Source organism: Vigna unguiculata, chromosome 3, assembly GCF_037176805.1.
Source record: "Vigna unguiculata cultivar grain cowpea cultivar isolate G323 ecotype 2 chromosome 3, ASM3717680v1, whole genome shotgun sequence".
In the NCBI taxonomy this organism is placed as follows: domain Eukaryota; kingdom Viridiplantae; phylum Streptophyta; class Magnoliopsida; order Fabales; family Fabaceae; genus Vigna; species Vigna unguiculata.
Window position 1 is genome coordinate 68,486,707 of NC_140794.1, and position 19,994 is coordinate 68,506,700.

The following is a 19,994-nucleotide window of genomic DNA, read 5'->3' on the forward strand; positions in this document are numbered from 1 at the left end:
AGTTTACCCAAATCAAATGATTGGTTTAGACTAAGTCATAATGTTAGTCTGACCAGTATTTTGATAGTTGAAAAACAAATATCGTAGTATTTTTAATCTGTTATTTGATTTAAAGTTTATTTAAAAAACATTGAAAACAATAAATTATTATTTTCACCAGTTCCATTACTTTTTAAAGGATAATAATTAAAATAATATTTAGTTATTAATAATAAATATATTTAATTTAAATTTAAAAAACAGGGTTTTAATGTCGGGTCAACGGGGTCAACCGGGTGCGAAGTTTAAAGTAAGATATAAAACAAAAAACGTCAAGAAAGGCAACTAAGAGCCACACTATTTTTCTTTAACAACTTCCATCGTTCTTCTCCAACTACACTCTCATTCTTTTGTTTTAGTAACATTTTAAAATCGTGTTTTTTCTTGTGTGTGGGGATGTTTCCACTGCTCCTTCCCAAATAGTTTTTTCTTTGAAGGAATATGAAGCAAAAGTATGAGCTAAAGCATACCGGATCTGTTCCCACTGTTTCCTTTTTCTTTTTAGTTACTTTTTCTGGTGCCAAATTATTGAAAGGAATCACTCCACGGAATTAGGTATACGCATGTACCTCACAATAAACGAACAATTCATAACATTTTTTATTATGTGTAAAAGATTACAGATTTATCTATGGTGATTGATTTCATCATGTATTTGCTTTGACTCCACCTCATTTGAAGATGCTTTAATTTAATGAAAATTTTCTTGGTCCGTTTTCATTCTACAAACATATGTGTGTGTATATGTAGATAGTAATTAATCTGCTTGTTGTTCAATAATCTTAAATTAATGAGGTAAAATAGCCAATAGTGAATATGGAATGGATATAAGCAAAGTGTTATTGGCCAGATAAGATATCAAATCACGATCATATCATAGCATTACACGATGACTGGTTCATGTTGTTCTTATCGAAAGGCTGACGACAATTAATCTTTTCTTAATCGAAACTCATCAAGACACGTAGAAACTCAGTCAAATGTCCGCCACCCACCAATAAAATAGTTAATTTTACTTTGTTATGTTATTGGAACAGAACAATATAGTGTTACGATTCATTTCAATATTTGCTGAAATATGATCATATGAAGCAGGGCAACTTCATATGATATTATGGTCTACATACCAAACGTTAGAGTTGAAGAACAAGAGCACGTGATGTACTTAATTATTGCTACTGGATGTGAATTATATACGCTTTCAATTATTACGGGTTTAAGGAATAATTAATTAGGTTAATAAAGCATTCTGAGTGTGGCAGGGGACCATGCAAGTTGCAACTTTCGATGTTTATCTTTGGAGGTGAGGGACAACTGGAAGTGAAAAGTAAGGTGACGGCGTTAGCAGGATGAGGAGTGAAAGGTAGGAAAGAGTAACGGAGGCGTTAACGATATGGTCATAGAAGAACAGCTGTGGGTTATTTGGTGACGCGTCATATTGGTTTATTGGAAGGTCGGTGGGAAGCTAACCCTCTCAGACCCCACCCTTGTCTCCTTCTACACCTGCTATATATCAACCCTTCCACCAAGCCATTTTCTAAAACCACACCTTCATTCTCACACACTCCGTGTTTCTTCTCTCTCTCAAACACACAAACCAACCTCCTTCATTTTCATTTATTTGCTTCTCAGGAGGTGTGACCACTTTTTCTTTTATTTTTAAACTTTTCTTTTAATTTTGTGCCATGGCAACCCAGATTTTGCGGCCTCAGGACTGTCTGGTGGAACGAATAAGCGCTCCGCCGCCGGAGTTTTCCCAACGGAGGAGTTCCGCTAATCGCTGTAATTATTATTACTACAACAACCATGTCGCGGCTTCCAGGTCCTCCCGGAAGCAGTTTACCCGACCCGACCAGAGGAAACGGCCTGCTCCCGCTTCTGGCCTCCCTGTGCTGGCGGAGCCCGCTGCCGCCGCGTTCAGGAGATCTAGCGGTGATGATTCGCGGTTGGCCAGGAGCCACGGCTTGGAGAAGGTTACGATTCTCCGCAGGGGCCAGTCGCTTGATTCGGCCGTGAAGAGCGACGTGTACGCCGGATCGGCGTTTGCGATGTCTCCGTCGCCAAACGCGCTTCCTCTGCCGTCGTTTCCGACGAAGAAAAACTCCTCCTCGGCGGTGTTTGAGGACTCCGCAACGCGAGATCTGAGGCGTCTGCTCCGCCTCGAATGAAAAATAGTTGGGTTCCAGATCCGGGTTTTCGAATCGGGTTGGATCCGACAAAATATCGATGTTCCTCCTCTCTCTCTCTCATCTTTTCATTACCTAGAATCTTCTCTCCGTTACCGTTACGCATCTCTCGTTGTAGGTTCCGTCCCGACTGTGATTTTTTTAAACGGAAGGGTGGATCTGAAGGTGGGGGTGAAATGGTTAAAAAGTTTGGAGTAGTTGAACGAGTCCTGAACCTGTGATTGAAGTTGTAGCATATTTTGGGTTGTTTATTAGAATATTAAAATAAAGTTTAGGGTTGTAATATGTAAACATGTAACACTAATGTCAGTCTTAAAGGGAAATTAGAAACGAAAAAGTGGAAAGGGGAAGAAGGTAGTTCTGTAAAATCCAGTAAGTGTTAGGGATCTGGTTCATGCTGGGTTGGGTCTATGATCAGTGTGAAGTGATTAGTTTATGATTCTGTGAAATATAGTGAATAGTATCGAAGTAAATGAGTGATTCCAGCTCTATTAGGAATTACTCCTTCCTAAGTTTCAAATTTATATAAACTAATTATACATTATACATTTCCTTCTGGTAGTATTATATTTTATCATGTTTTGTTTATGATTTTCTTAAACACAAATATAAAATGTTATAAATTTAAAAAAAAAATGTTATTGACTCATTAACTTTATTTGTCTTACATAAAACCAGGTAAATAGACTTGTACAAGATTTTTTTCTTCTTCTATAATTGTATGTATTAATTTGTCATTAAAGAAGTGCATAATTGAATACGATTATGTTTTTCTAATGACATCAAGGATTATGTCCATCTTTAACAACAAACTAATCAATGCAATTATATATTATAATTAGTTTCTATAGCAAATCAAAATTTCAAATTCCACATTTAAATTGCAGAGTAAATGATTTATTAAATTAATTTAAAGATTGCAATTTAAAATTGTTCAAAACTTAATTTTATGTTAGCGTTTTTTCGTAAGACTAAACAATGTCATTGTTAAAATAGTAATCGCAATACCTCTTTTTCTGAGTAGAGTAGCATGGGTATTATTGCGATTCATTATTTTGATGTCTTTTATATACCAACTTTTACTTTATATATTTGGAATTCTTTTAATAACAATTTACATAGGAGTATAAAAGAGTAACTTATTTATAACTTATTATTAATTTATTCATAAAGAAAATTTATTTTTGCTATTACTAAGTTATTCATAAGTAAAAGTTAAATAAATAATTATTACTTTGGGAAGTTAAATAAATAATTATGATTTTATTAATGTTTTAACGAGAGATATTCAAGTACTTAATTACTTCCTAAAATAATTTTTTGATCTAAAACAATTTTTTGATGTTCAAAATGAATCATCATAAGTGGAGTATGGATTCATATGTATGATAAAGGCTTATTGAGAGTTTACTTCTTTCATATTTTTTTTCTATATACATGTTGCACGAGTAAAAGAGGAATCCATCCAATAAGAATTGTTTGGGATCTTTTAAAGATTAATTCGTGGATAATTTATATTAATACCCTTAAAAAATATTAAATATATAGATAATCTTTTATTTTAATGTAAAACTCTTAATATTGTAAAAAATATATATTTTTGTAATATTTTATGAATGGAGATGGAGATATGTTGGAATGAATGTTCTCTCCAAAAAAAATTATTGTACAAAAAAATTCAATTTTTTATGAAGAAATATTTATTTATATTATAGTTGGGGTATTACATTTAATATTAATGTTTTTTATAAAGTTAAGATGTATCCAATTGATCCACGTGTCCACTCATTAACCATCAAATTCACTCCTTGTGGTTGATATCTTCTAGGCTTGAATGAACCATGTTGAGAATTTAAGTTTAAGTTTAAGTCTCACATTGGGTATAAATGAAAAAGTTAAGCAAAATATAAAGATGAAAACTCATAAATCTATTACCTTAAGATTTTGGATTTGAGGTGATGTCAATCTTTCATATGAGTTGATCTTATGTCTCATTGTTGTTGTGTTTCCCTGGTGAATTCTCTCCTCAATCAATGATATCAGAACTACAAATAGTTCCAGATAAGTATCCGTGAGGGAGAGATTGTGAGTCTAACCTTCATATTGAGTAAAAATGAATAAGTTGAAAAATATATAAAGATAAAGATCCATAAACTCACTGTCATTAAGTAATGATGTCTATAAAAGTGTGTCATGTCATCTCGCTCATGATGACGACATAATTATGGTTTTATATTGTACACTAACCACTCACACTCTAAATGTTTAGGTTGAGAGTCACTTATTTTGCAAATAAAATATTCTCTTTTTAAGGGTGTTTGCTTCCAAAGATGAATTTGAGAGAAAGTGACTATGAATTTGAGGGGATGTAAAGAGAAAAGTGAGGTTGTTTATTTTAAGGGATGAAAAATGAAAGTGAGAGGATTTGAAAGTAAAGTTTGTGAATGATTTGATAAATATAATAAATATAAACAAATGTTTTAATAGATAAAATTGTTACATTACAGTTTTACTATTGTGATTAAAAGTATTATAAAATAAAATATAATAATTATTTTTAGTATTATTATTATTATTATTATTAATATTATTTGTTTTAATATTATTATATTATTAATGTTATTATTATTATTAATCTAATTAATATTACTATTATTGTTATTATTATTATTAAGTAAAAACATACTTGTTAATTTAGAATTTAAAAAAAATTGATGAATGCATATTGCTAAGATGTACTTCTCTCTCTATCTCTTTATTCATTTAATGATGAGAATATTTTATTCTTTCTCAAATTTATTTGTACAAATCAGTTCTAATACTTGAAATATACACATATAAACTCTAATTCTGGAAAGCAAACAAGATTTATCTATCCTTATTCATCGTCTTAATCAATAAATACGCTATACTAAATTGAACTACATTGATATATTAACGAATCAAGACTCAATTATTTATTGTAACTAATAATATTTTTAATAAATTTTTAATAATATTTATTGCAATTTGAAAAATTAAAATTTAAACTATAATAAAAGTTATTTGCCGTCGTATGAAATGGTTAATGGTTTAAATTACATATTCTTATTCATCTATATTTTATGACGTAGAATTAATGTTTTATATATATATATATATATATATATATATATATATATATATATATATATATATATATATATATATATATATATATTTGAAATCTTTTGTTATGGATGAATTGTGTCAATCTAAAAATATTATTTACAATACTGATATTGATTTGTTCCATACAATTACTTATATTTTGAATTTTGATTTAAACTTGCAAGATGTGTTGCTAAAAGACAATGATACTTGAAATATTTATGTTTTGTTATAGACTTAAAATCTTAAAATTTATAATCTATCTATGAATATAATAGTTGATTTCCAATTATGATTATAGATGTATAGAACCTAATTTTTTATTATTATTTCATATAACTTGATATTTTAATATTACTTAATTATTTTTAGTATAGCATAACTAATTTATATTTCACAATTTTAGACATGTTAAATTGAATATGATATGAAATAACATATTTTTATAAATTTCATCTTACTAATTAAAATAATTATGCCATTTCAATTTGTTTAATAAAAATATATATATTTTTTATCAAATTGTTCGGATGTGTAAATTAGTTTCTCTATAACTTGTTCAACTCTGAAGGACTTTGACATGTCCGCTCCTGTCTCGTCAAAAAATGTCAAATATATTCTGTCACAAACAGAAATGAAAAAAAATAAAATATAAACTTATTTACATTGTTTACATTCATAAGAAAATTAAAATCTTGATAACATAATTTCGCACTCTACATATTAAGCTTTTCTCAAATAAAATAAAGTTAAAAATAAAAAGTAAAATAACAAAATCTTAATGTAAAAACCAAACTTTGTTAAAGTTTGTCAAAACTTTTTTTGTGAAATTATCATTTTTGTAAGCTTTTTTTTGTTATCATAAAATGCATAAAAAGTTATAAACTTGGTGTTAAGATGGTCAACCGAAGGGGTTGGGTCTATTTCAAACTCTATCTAACCTCTCCCACCCAGACACGCCGGAGAGAGAAAATTTGAAGAAAAAACAGAAACAAATAAAAAAAAGAAGTTGAAAACCTGTTATTACCAACCATTTCTGGATGAAAGATTAAGATATATATATTTTACTTGACTTAACTGAAATTTTATAATTTTCTTTGAAACTTGTAACATCATGGAACTAATTTTATAAATGTTCTGGTTGTTCTTTGTATACTTAATATATTATTTGTCTCTCTTAATAGCTTTCATTATGCATAAGCAGTCATAAATGGAAAACTGACAACATATTTAACAAGTAATGTTAATAATGAGAGAAAAAGTTGTAAAAAAATGTTTAACTGGTGTAGATACTTCTGGGCACTACTTCTTCAATACGAATACTTAAAGTTAAACTGAAATTACTTCAATATTTGATATTTTTTTTATTGAGTTTCTAATAAATTATTTTAATTAGAGTATTTAAAATATATTTTTTAATTAATTTTAAAACATTTTGTTCCCAACTAATTAATTAATTTTTATTTATTCACAAATATTAGTTGTTAAAGGATAAATTAGATCCACAGTCTCTTTCACTTTTATTTTTAACTTTATCATTAAACAATTCTTATAACAATTTGAGAAAGTTACGATTTTAATTATTAAAATTAATATCAGAGATATTATGTCAATAATATTATTTCAGTATCTCTGATATTATATCATATCCATGTATTATTTCTAACCTGTGCAGCTATTATTATCAAATATTATTTCCTATATATTGTTTATTGTATTCAATGATTTTATTATTGAGATTGTGATTGTACTTAATTGTGTTTATATAAACACAACATCTGCAATACAAAAACACCGAAATATTTATTATCTTTCTATAACTCCTCAAAAGATTTAATTATTATATTTTCTAAAGTTTAATTTACTGTGAAAACATATATATTTTAGTTAATTTTATTATTCAAATAGCTATATTTATATACTCAATAATTTTCTTTTGGCTCTAGTGTTATATTTACTTACCTCCGTCTTACAATTTAACAAGGTAATATATATGATGTTAATTAAATCCCTAAAACAACTTCAGTTTTACTAGGTAATTAGCTTCCTATTCCGTTTCCATTTTTTCTCTTCACTTTCACACCTTAACCATCCGTTTTCCCTGTTTTCTTGGATTTCAAATTCACCACTTTCTTAATTGTAATTCGTCGTCTAAGGTTTTACATTCACGTTATTTCAAAGTCATTAGTTTGTTGACATAGTCTAAGTTATTAGTCAGATTTAATATACCCCTTAACAAAAATACTAAACAAATTGAAAAATTTATAAGAAAAAGGAATATTTGTTATAAATAAATAAAAAAACCACCTTTACTGTATATATGTTCCCAAAATCTCAAATAAATACATTTTTCAGTTCTTTAATCGGAAAAAAAATTATATTTAAGAACTAAAATCATAATTAATTAAGTAAATAGTATTGTTGGTGCGTGTGTGATTTTTGTGTGGTGTGTTCTTTCTTTCCTTGTCTTTTCGTTGTAAAAATTTTGGGACCCTTTCAACGCGCATGGCATGGAAAAATAATGCAGTATACTGTAGTGAAAAGGCTTGGTCTTTTCTAAGCTCATGCAGAGATTTCAAAGCTCATAAATGTCTTAACCATTATAAATAAAGCCATAACCAGCTCCCTCTATTTCTGCTTCCACAAGATCGATCAATCCAAGGTGATAAAGAAAAGTAGAGAAGAAGAAAACCAGAAAATGGTTGAAGAGAGTTCATCCCAAAAACCGAACAGCAGCCGAACAAGGCGTGCGTCAAACACCACAATCTCAGCAGCTGGTAGCTTGGTAAAGCTTCTCCCAACAGGCACGGTGTTCGTGTTCCAGTTCCTGAACCCCGTCGCCACCAACAGCGGTCAATGCAACACCACCAACAGGTGGCTCAGCGCCATTCTCCTTCTGCTCTGTGGCTTCAGCTGCGCCTTTTCCTCCTTCACTGATAGCTACACAGGCAGTGATAAGCAGAGGCACTATGGCTTCGTAACCCGCAAGGGAATCTGGCCTTCTCCAGCTTCCGACTCCGTTGACTTGTCAGGGTACAGACTCGGCTTTGCGGACTTCGTCCATGCTGCTTTATCTTTGTTAGTGTTCGCGGTGTTGGGGCTGTTGGATACCAACACTGTGCACTGTTTCTACGCTAGTTTTGAGTCAACTCAGAAGAGTCTGCTTCAGGTGCTGCCCACAGTTGTTGGGGTGTTTGCGGGTGGGGTGTTCATGATTTTCCCCAATACCCGCCATGGAATTGGATACGCTTTAACTTCTGATCCTAACGAAACCACCCCAAAGTCCAGTGATACTACCGACCCTCAGAAAAACTCGGTTGAGAATGCTTAGTATCAATAGTTTCTTGCCATGACAATATGGCGCTCGCTGCTCCAGACTACGCACATTCCTGCATGCATGGCGTGAAATTTTACTGTAATGAGCTTTTCTGTTGCCTCTAACGACAATTATTTTTGCTTTTCTGCGACTTGTATTGTCATAAGTCGTGTTTAATGGTCGAAACTGAACTTGGTTTAGCGTTTTTCTGTGTATTTGACCAGGTTGCTTTTCAGCGACTTGGATGTACTGTGACTTTCTATTGGTTATCTCATATCATACCATATTTGTTTCGGATTTAGGAACATTTCAAAGGACACTGCCTACGTAGTTTCTACTTACGCCCCTTTCTTTTTAATAAAAGAAAGCTATATCTTTTATTTTAATTAATGCATTCTAATGATGCTATTTGCAACTAATCTTTAAAAATTATACAAATAACTTTGTTTTTTCACATAAAAAGTAGTATGGAATTATATTTAATTTAACATCATAAAATTCATATTATAAGATGAAGTTTGTATTATATATATAATATTGTTAAATAATAAGAAAAGATAATTTGCTAATAACTCAAATCACAAAGTGTGGCACCACCACTTTAAGGTTCCTTTTATCCTTAAACTTTGTATTCAACTATCTCGAAGTTACACAAGAATTAGATTTTTTTCTTTTGTAAAAAGTTGTTACAAACTTAGCACCAAACCCTTACGATTGTGAAACTAATCCAAGTGACTTTCGTTTTAGTTTAATTGTTTTTAATTATGGACTGTGAAATTGGTGTATTATATTGATTTTTTTATATTCAAACTCTTGTGTTGGGACTTTCTTTGGCGAAGACTTCTTTGTATGTTATAAGAAATCTGACTCATTACGAGTTAAACTAAAAAAAGTCAGTTCACATCGATTCACTTTTTATGAGTTAAAAATTTTGTAATCGAGTCCGATTAACCATGAGTTGGTTCACTTACAAATATTTTCTTTTTGTAATTTATTTTATATATTTATTGCATTACAATGAGAGTGAATTGATTTCATTTATTTTTTATAATAGTCTAAATAAAGTGTTCACTTAATTCTCAAAATATTATTATAAAGATAATAGTTAAATATTAAAATACCAACATATATAATTTGACAAAAAAATTAATTAAACACTCAAACATTATTAAGCAATATTCTAGCATTTAAAAATATGAAATTGTGAACATATATAATTAGAAGTAGTAAATAATTATAACAGAAAAATTTTAAAAAATTGTATAATAATGTTGGTGGGTTAGGTGGGTCAACGCACCTTTAACCCGACTCGAATCTATTTAACTCGCGGGTAAGTGAGTCGGTTCAGTTTAACCCACTTTTGAAAAAGCTAAGCCACTGTTCGTTTGCGCGGTTTGTACTGTTACCACATATTAGGGACGACGAATTTAAAAATAAGTTGCGTTCCCATTCAGTGATTTGTGCATAAAAGAGAAGATGGATTCATGAAATTTTTACCAAAATCCATCTTCTCAACAATAGAAAGATTTGAATAGATTTTAACGATTTTACTTTCATACCCTTTATATATATATATATATATAATTATTAATCATAATATAATATAAATAATTTGTTTTCTATTATTATTTTATTATATATAATAATAATTAAACATATTTATAAATAATTAACAATACATATTATAATTAATAATATATATATATATATAATTATTAATATAATACATGCATAATAATAATATTTATTATTAATTATATATAGATATATATAATAATTAAAATATTATTAAAATTTTATATAATTTTAATATTTTTTTTAATTCGTATTAATTAATTATAATTATTTTTATAACATTAAATTACAAAATCATTCTCTTTTTTTACACAAGGGTATTATGGTAACTTAATAAATATATCTATTTTAACATATAATTTTATCTATCACATCAATCAAATCTTTCACTAACGCTTTCATAAAAATTATTTCCAAATCCACTCACTTTACCCTCTAAATCCACTCAAAAAAACAGAAATATCCATCCACCTAAATCTACACAAATCCATCTTCACACTCTCCCCCATATCCATCTACACAAAGGAACACACCCTAAATCTTTCTCAACTCGACTCGAATCCGTGGTGAACCGGGTTGGCTCATAGATTGGAACCCATTTTGACATATGTCACTATACAAGGTACGGTATTCTTTTTTTGTAAAATATATATGTTCATATTGCCAATTTGGTGTAGTTTACATGGATCAGAGTAAAAAAAATCCATAAGATACGTAACACAAATTTTCAAGCTCAAATTCCCATGAAATTTTGTGGATAAGGACAACCCATGGATAATTTTTATAAACAAAATATTAAGTTGGTCTAATATTTTTATATCATTCTACTTTTGATTCAAGCTAAGGAAAGCTATTAATGTTAAAAGTAGTATATTTTCATGTTTATGATGTTTAGAATTTTGTTGTGGAGTATGTTTAATTTTGAAACTTTGCTTCCCTGTTTATTCCATTGAGTATGACTTGTTGATTTTACTCTTTTATGTGATTGAGATGTTTCTATTAAAAATGGTGTTGGGTAAAATATGGTTTATGTTTGGTGCGTTTAAAATTGGTGCGCATATTGAGACATTTTTGAAAGGAGGTCATTGATATAACTTATATATATATATATATATATATATCCAATGAACCGATTTAAAATACATTAAAACTCTTATATATTTGTTCTGGAGTTGTGTTGTACCACAAAACCGTTGGGCACCAAGCGGAGAACACAAATCAGTGAGCTCAAAGGTCAAGAATATTGGACTAGGAACTGTTGAACACTCACAAGTAAGTGGTTCTAATGGTCCATGCACTAGGCCGTACTCTAGGACCGTTGGGCGCTCACTTTACAGTGAGCTCTAGGGGTTCTGGTGCTGGGTGCCAAATTTCGGGCAATTGGCGCAAGTGTAGGGTGTTAGGTGCCACCTTGATTTTATTAGTGAACTGTCTCGGTAAAATCACGTTTCTCACTTAAATCGAGTTGAAATTTTGATAGTTGATCCAAAACACATGATTTTTCACTTTGATCATTGGAAGCTTTTGATTTGAGGTTTGTAGTAAGAAAAATGTTTTTCACAATGGTAATATAATTAATACAAATATTGTAATTGAATGTTACCCTAATGCAATAGAAAATAAATGATGAATTATTAACATTTAATTGAAATAAATAATAGGTGATATATGTTACATTACATGATGAGTTTGAATTGAGGTAAAAAATATATATCTATGATATGATGTGATGGTTTAAGATTATATAATAAATGTGATGTGTATGACCTGTTTTTATAGTTTTGTATTTTTTAAGTTGATATTAAATAATTATTTTATATTTATTATTATTATTATTATACTAAAAAATATGTAATTGTAAATTTCAATAATACTAAATAATTAATCTTTTAATTTTATTAATTTATTATTTAATATATTTATTAAACTGCCTATGTTATTTATTATTAATTTTAATTTAAAAGATAAACAAAAAGAGTAAATACAAACCAAACAATATAAATTGGTTTTATTTAGTTTGAATGTTTTCTCTCTTTCAAATAGAACCAATCGAAATCAGATATATTTTTTTTTATGTTTAATTTAAATTTATATTTAAAAAAATAGAATCAAATCAAATTGCATATATTTATCGTGCTTGTTTTGAATATCTGACATAAAGTCGAACTAAATCACATATATTTTTCATGTTTGTTTTGAATGTATTTTTTAACAAAAGTCGAACCAAACTACACCTTGAACAATTATACTCATTGTATTGTTGATACTATAATATTTCTCAGTTCCTGCAAAAAGAATAAAAAGATTAATAAAAAACTTATTACTTTTAAGAAAATGTTAGCGTATTATTTTATGAATTATTATTCAAAATATTTCAATAAACCTGTCACAAATTTATTTTTCTCTTTCTTTATTATATTTGGAGTTTCTAATAATACTAACATTTAGAAGTTCTTAAACCTTTATATATTAACTTAATCATTCTTAATATATTTTTAACTTATCATATTTAAAAAAATACGATACATAGGATTTTAATAGTTTATTAAATTATTATTATACTATTTTTAATTTTAGTTTTTTAATAAAAAGCTTTATAACAAACTACTAAGATGAAATTTATTTATTTTTTCTTTTTGATATTGGAAGGGTTCCAGACAAGATCTTAATATCATCTTTAGGTTTTATAACGAAAAGTGCATTTTATAAGTTTTTTTTATTTTTAATTTCTAGATCTAAGCGATATTTTTTTATTGACTATATACTTATATATTTAACGTATTTCATCTAGTATTGTAGGTAATTATCTTTTCGTGATGTTATTATTTTAATAGTTAAATATATTTTTGATATCTTAATTTTTATTGAAAATTATATTTATTTTCTCTTCTAAATCTTGGTCTAATTTAGTCCTCCAATTTTAGATATGTTGGATTGAGTTTAAAGTTTATTTAACGTTTTAAATGTGTTTCATGAGAGCATTTGAGTTGTTTATCTGACTTGACACATTTTGGCTTTAATGTTAATTAAGAAACTGTCTTGAGACACGTTTCAAATGTCAAATAAACTTAACAAAAAATTTGAGTAAAAGAATTACATCCAAATATTTGTAAAGTTAAAGGATTAGATTGAGTCAAGTTTTGAGAGAATAACTAATTCTAATTTTCACCAATTTTCACTTGAAGTTAAGGAAAAAAATCATATTTAACCCTTATTATAAATCTCAGTTATTAAACCCCTAAACAGGTGATTGAACTAACTATATCATATTCAAAAACTATGATTCGAAAGTTATGTAATTTAACTAATTTGGCACACCCTTTCAAGAATTTAATCAGCAGAAAAGGAAGATGCGTTTTTTCTTTTCCTTTTTTTTTTCAAAAAGAGTTATGACCTACGTTTGCGATAACAACGTTAAACGTAACCTATTAAAATTAGAATAACGTTCAAACTAGGGGAGCATCTGGTTTCCGTAATTTACATTTTTAATGGCTATTAATTGACTTATAAAACAAATTAAGGAGTACAGACAGAGGCTGCTTTAGATGTTAATTTAGTACATAAAATTAGATTATTAAATTAAAATTTTTAAAAATTCATTTTGAAGAAGTGAATTCAATTTATTCTTATTTAAAGGAATTAAATTTTATGTTACGTCTCTCAGTTGTATTCTTACGTGGAATATAAAATAAATTCAAATTGTTTTGAATTGCTTTTTAATGTTTTATCTGGTAAGAGTGAAAAAAAAATCATTAATTTTGGCTTATCCTATACAATATTATAGTGAGTATCTTATCTTGACTATTTGATGTGTTTATCGTGGATCAACTACTGTGTTGTCTGAACTGGATGTTCCTTCAATATTGACTTAGGTTGATTGAGGTGTAAGATCTCTTAGCAATAAGTTGTTTAAATACTTTTATTAATATAATTTTTAACTGCTTAATAAGTGAATTTATATAAAATTATTCTACTCTAGTGATTTTGAGTTTATTCTAAATACACACACATTAAATATTTGGAGAATAATCCATATATAATATTTTAGATTACCAACATTTATTCAAAAAATAATTTGAGTTTATCTTATGAAATAAAGTCAACTTATATATTTAACTTTTACCATAAATTTATTTAATTTATTCACTAGTTGAAGTGTATACATTAATAAGTATTGGGTGTATTCTTAGTATTTTATTCATATTTGCTTGTCTTTCAATTTAACAAGGTATAATAAATTATACTCCATATATAGTTATAATAGCTTAGGATATAAGTTTGGACTTATTTCTTGGTTTCTTGATAAGCACTAATTAAGAAAGAAAAGTAAAATTAAAATTAAAACGCCTTTTCATATATAAAAAAGCTAATTTAAGCATATATTAATCTATAAATTTTTATATAACTATTTTACAAAAGAACTAATTTGAAATTAAATATTCAATACTCGTAATTTAGTGAAACACGAAATTTAGTCACAATTAGGTTAGGATATATTTTCAAGTCTTTATTAGAAAAGAAATTTATACCTAACTGAATTTGAGATATTTGCAAAATGAAATTTATATCTTATATTATAATTTGATTCCAGTGGATCTCCATCATACAATGACGAGTCACACTTGTGAAATAGAAAAGCAGCCACCTGTGTAAGTAGCTTACTACAATATTGCTCTTTTTTTTGTCTGACTTTTGTTCCTGAGTATGTTTTTTTTTTTCTTGTCTGACTTTTATTCTGAAAATCATTGGAATGGTTCAATTTGTCTTTCAAGATATGATTCCAAGTGATTTTACGTAGAATCCGCCGCCACCTACTTCTGCTTCTATAAGATGAACACAACCATGGAGTGGTGTGTTTGGAAAACGTTTGAAGCGGTAAAAAGAAAACCAAAAAATGATTGCAGACAGTTCATCGTTAAACACTCCATCACCGTCATCAACTCCTCCCTCAAAAACCAGTGGTGGCGTCACAAGCACCACACTCGCATCACTTGCTAGCCTCATAAAGCTTCTCCCAACGGGAACAGTTTTTGTTTTCCAATTCCTGAACCCCGTTTTGACCAACAGTGGTGAATGCGACGCCAGCAACAAGTCCCTCTGCGCCGTTCTCCTTGTCTTCTGTGGCTTCAGTTGCGCCTTTTCTTCCTTCACGGACAGTTACACCGGCAGTGACAAGCAGAGGCACTATGGCATCGTAACCCGCAACGGACTCTGGCCTTCTCCGGCTTCCGACTCCGTTGACCTGTCAAGCTACAGACTCAAGTTTGGAGACCTGGTGCATGCTGTGTTGTCGTTTTCGGTGTTTGCGGTGTTGGGGCTGTTGGACAGCAACACTGTGAAGTGCTTCTACCCTGGTTTTGAGTCAACTCAGAAGCGTCTTCTTCAAGTGCTTCCCACAGCCATTGGGGTGGTGGCGGGTGGGTTGTTCATGATCTTTCCCAATGATCGCCATGGAATTGGATACCCTTTAACCTTCGATTCCAACGACACCGCTTCTCCCAACAATCCCAGTGTCAATGCCTAATCAGTACATAACTTGGGGCTGTGAATGTTTTTGCATGCTATGAAATGTTCCTGCAGTATACTTTTCTATCTCCTGTGATGTGACCGTAAACTCAAGACTTTATTCTTTAATGTATTATTGAGAGTTTTGTGTTTCATTTTTAAGTATATTATTTCATGACCTAACTTTTTGATCCAATAGTTCTAAGGTCTGTTTTGGGACGATGAAACTTGGCCTATAATGATCTCATTATGGATTTCTTGTACGTAATAGTAAGATAAGGTTCAACAAGTAAAACTCACGTATACATTCTGCATATAAATATATTTCTAAACTAATGATAGAAAAATTTAAACTATTTTTTTTTAGAATTAATCTCTTGGAAAATAATTTTTGAAACTAAAAGAATGATACTGAGGTAATAAAAACTAATTTTAGAAACTGCTTAAGCTGATAGTAGTACTTAATTTTCATATTAAATATAACACATACATTATAACTTAATTAAATTATATATATTAAAATACAATATCTTGATTTAAATTATTATATATATATATATAATAATTTAAATCAAGATATTGTATTTATATATATATATATATATATATATATATTAGCCTGTGGAAGAGAAGAGGTTGAAATAACATTGTTAAAGACATATTTAATTAAGGAAAATGATATTTTTACTACTAGATTTTGACAACTTTCTTTTACAACATGATGTGTCATCTTTTAAGTGGTTTTGAAATATTAAGAATGAGAAAATGAAGAAATTGAGAATCATTTAAAAGATGCCACCTAAGATTATAAAAAAAAGTTGTCAAAATTTAGTCGTCAAAAAATCATTTTTCTTTAATTAATGATGTTAAATATCTTGTAAACTACTCCCATCAAATATACATGGGAATGATGGTGATGAAAGGACCGTACAAGAAAAGAAAATTATGTAGAAGGATTATAGTAAAAAAAGGAGAAACTAAAATGAAACATCTCTTTTGGTACATAATACGAATTTTTCGTTAAATTGGTATGATAAAAATAATAATCTTATGGTACGAATTAATGAGAAAGATAATTTGCTTTTAATCAAACTCAACCACGTACAATATATCTGTTACTCCATTGGCAGATATAATTTTTGGTACGAGTTTTTTGTTTGACTTTTTAATGTGTGCGATTTCTTTTTAATCTTTCTGACCTTTTTATTATTTTGAAAATGTTTGGAATGGTTCAGGGCTTAGTATAATGCAATTTGGTGTATTAAAAATACCTCCCTATTTCTGTATATAAGTATACCTCCGCACCCATGTAAACCACCAAGATTAGAAGCAGAGAAGAAACCAAAATATGTTCATCTTCAAACAACCAACAGCGACCATTACCTGGTACCTCCTCAAACCAAATTACCAGCATGACAAACACGACATTCTTAGCATTTGGCAGCTTCATAAAGCTGCTTCCTACAGGCACAGTTTTCGTGTTCCAGTTCCTGAACCCTGTCGTGACAAGCAGTGGTAATTGCAACGCCACCAACAGGTGTCTCAGTGTCATTCTCCTTGTGAGTTGTAGCTTCTGTTGCGTCTTTTCTTCCTTCACGGATAGCTACATAGGCAGTGACAACCAGAGGCACTATGCCATCGTAACCCGAAAGGGACTGTGGCCTTCTCCGGCTTCCGACTCCGTTGACTTGTCAAGATACAGAGTCTGGGCTGGAGATTACGTGCGTGCTGGGTTATCGTTGTCAGTGTTTGCGGTGTTGGGGCTGTTGGACACCAACACTGTGCACTGCTTCTACCCTGGTTTTGAGCCAACTCAGAAGACTCTGCTTCAGGTGCTTCCCACAGTTATTGGAACAATAGCGGGTGGGTTGTTCATGATCTTCCCTGACAAACGCCATGGAATTGGATACCCTTTAACTTCTGATTCCAACCACACCCCCAACCCGAATGACAGTGCCTTATCCTTGTAATTTGGGCCAGTGAAAATATATATTGGCGCATGCTGCAAACTGTGTGTGTACTTGCAAATGTTATTGCATTATACTTTCGTATTTCGTAGAGTAATAATATGTAATATATAAATGCCATTAGAACAATACTACTTTTCATCTTTATTTTATAGAGAACGGGATTGGACATACGCATAAAGTACGAGAGAACCTAGACAAACGATGAATACCATTCATTATATAATTGTTGAGTTTGACAACTTATTTGGAAGAGGTCTTAGGAAAATGCACATTCCATAAAGGGGACTGAATAGATCGCGAGGTTCTTTGTTTCACAGCATGTTTTCAAGAAACATATTCAGTAATCAATCTTATTTATTGACCAAATCAACTACTGCTGGACTCCACCGGAGTCACCCACGATTTCAACCTTCAATTTTGCACTTGTTGAGTAATTGGACGCAGGTGTTCTCTTCTTTACTATATCTCAAATATAAGTAACAGTTGAAAAAGGAGAAATATAAAAAAAGGTAAAAGGGGACAACGATGTGTCTCATACTGAAAGCAAATGTCAGTATCATGTTACAAAACAATATAGGCTTTAACTTCATGTCCTGTAACTGGCGGCAGTTGCAGCAAACTCACCATAAATTACTATATACACACCTAATCTCAGTAGCTACCTTCCCCCAGAAAATGATTTCTTTTGAAATGCTACATAGATAACACAAGCTATGTAATGGTCCGTTTTCTCCCAAGATGTTGGTTCTCCTCTGTTGCAACTGATGCCTTAAAGCCCTCGACCTTCGACCCCAGAGATAAATTAATCATTACCGTCAAGGAATCACATTTTCCATCAGCCATCAACAAATAATGCATCAAGGAGGTTCGAAGATGAATTCCCACTCTCAGCCTCATCAAAGAAACCATTGGCAGCACTTTCTCTTCTAGCTTTACGCTCTTCAATGATAGAATCTTCTGTTTCAGTGCAGTAATTACGTCGACCCTGTTTTACGGGTCTCTCAGCCACAACAAATTTACTTCCATCACGAGATCTCTCTTCAAAACCAGCCCAGACTGGCAAAAACAAACGTTTCAGAAACTACATACAGTTCTATATGGAATATTTCAAAAGCAGTTGGAACTATATCTTAACGAATTACATTTGTAACAAAATGCAATCTCTATATGTATCTTAACAGTCATTTCGTGATGAATATAAGATGTACATAAGAACAGTTAAAATAGTCACTCGGTTTCTATAGATGTTTTCAACTTCAGTTTTAGTTCCTAAAAAATTGTAAGCTTTATCAACAAGTTTTGATAACAAGTTTATATTACTGGAATGTTTTAGTATTAGCGAGATTGACTAAAACATAGACAAAGAGTAAGCACGGACACTAAATCTTACAGTTTTTTCGTGTAGATTAAAATGGGAAGAACAACAAAGATCAAATAAAATGAACAATTTAATCTAATATAATTTAACCTAATAAAAAAGCTACACGCACTGGAAATAGGTCGGCATAAGCAGCAAAAGGGGGAAATTTTAAGTAGAATAAGATAATAAAAGAAACCTGCGAAATGATGGAGTACTATGGAAGCAGCTACAGTGACATTCAAGGAAGCAGTGCCGGAGCCATATTGAGGAATGTAGACGAAAAAGTCGCATATTTGAATTTCCTTAGGAGAAAGACCTTGGCCCTGCAGATGGATTAAAAAAAATTGAGGAGTAAAGGGGAAAATTTAAATTGAAGGAAAAGCGAAAGAGAGGTAACTACCTCGTTGCCCAGTAGGAATGCAGTGCTCTTCTTGAAAGGGTGGTGGCTGACGGGGAGAGCGTCGTTTGTGATCTCAACGCCGCAAATATCGCAGTCTTTGTCCTTGAGGAAGTCGCGAGCGTCGTGGAGGGAGTGGAAGTGTCGAAATCGGAGGTGGGAGGAGGAGCCATGGCTGCCGAAACAGTTGAAATCTCTACGGCCAACGAGGATGAGTTCTGAGACGCCAAACGCGGTGGCACTACGAGCCAGCGTTCCCACGTTGTGCCTCTTCGCTATGTTGTGCACCACCACGTAGCTCTCCCACCCCATTCTTCTCCATTCAGTTTTTCCTTCCATCTCCAAACGCCGTTTCCCTTCCCCAGGGTTCCTCCCTTTCACTTTTCAAATCCAAATTACAACATGGGCCCATATTCTTCTCGGGCCTCCATTTCGGCCCAATCATAACACACTCAACCCAACCCAGTCTCCGATTATTATCGCTTCAGAACATGCAAACGAAAGTTTCTTATCTTTT

At 30.7% G+C, this 19,994-nt stretch overlaps 2 protein-coding genes and 3 pseudogenes across 2 annotated transcripts; 4 read left to right on the forward strand and 1 right to left on the reverse strand.

Annotated features, from left to right (window-relative positions):
- Positions 1-1,560: 1,560 nt before the first annotated feature.
- On the forward strand, positions 1,561-2,773 carry LOC114178722 (uncharacterized). Its single transcript, XM_028064780.2, has one exon. The coding sequence runs from the start codon at positions 1,725-1,727 to the stop codon at positions 2,205-2,207; it is 483 nt and encodes a 160-aa protein (XP_027920581.1). The 5' UTR covers positions 1,561-1,724; the 3' UTR covers positions 2,208-2,773.
- Positions 2,774-8,007: 5,234 nt separating this feature from the next.
- LOC114179726 (protein DMP2 pseudogene) lies at positions 8,008-8,946 on the forward strand (annotated as a pseudogene).
- A 5,907-nt stretch (positions 8,947-14,853) lies between these two features.
- On the forward strand, positions 14,854-15,912 carry LOC114179164 (protein DMP2 pseudogene; annotated as a pseudogene).
- A 1,174-nt stretch (positions 15,913-17,086) lies between these two features.
- Positions 17,087-17,876, forward strand: LOC114175572 (protein DMP2 pseudogene; annotated as a pseudogene).
- A 344-nt stretch (positions 17,877-18,220) lies between these two features.
- LOC114175938 (tRNA/rRNA methyltransferase (SpoU) family protein) lies at positions 18,221-19,846 on the reverse strand. Its single transcript, XM_028060792.2, has 3 exons — positions 19,481-19,846; positions 19,277-19,403; positions 18,221-18,776 (listed from the first exon to the last, which is right to left on the reverse strand). The coding sequence occupies exons 1-3, from the start codon at positions 19,814-19,816 to the stop codon at positions 18,556-18,558; spliced, it is 684 nt and encodes a 227-aa protein (XP_027916593.1). The 5' UTR covers positions 19,817-19,846; the 3' UTR covers positions 18,221-18,555.
- Positions 19,847-19,994: the final 148 nt, after the last annotated feature.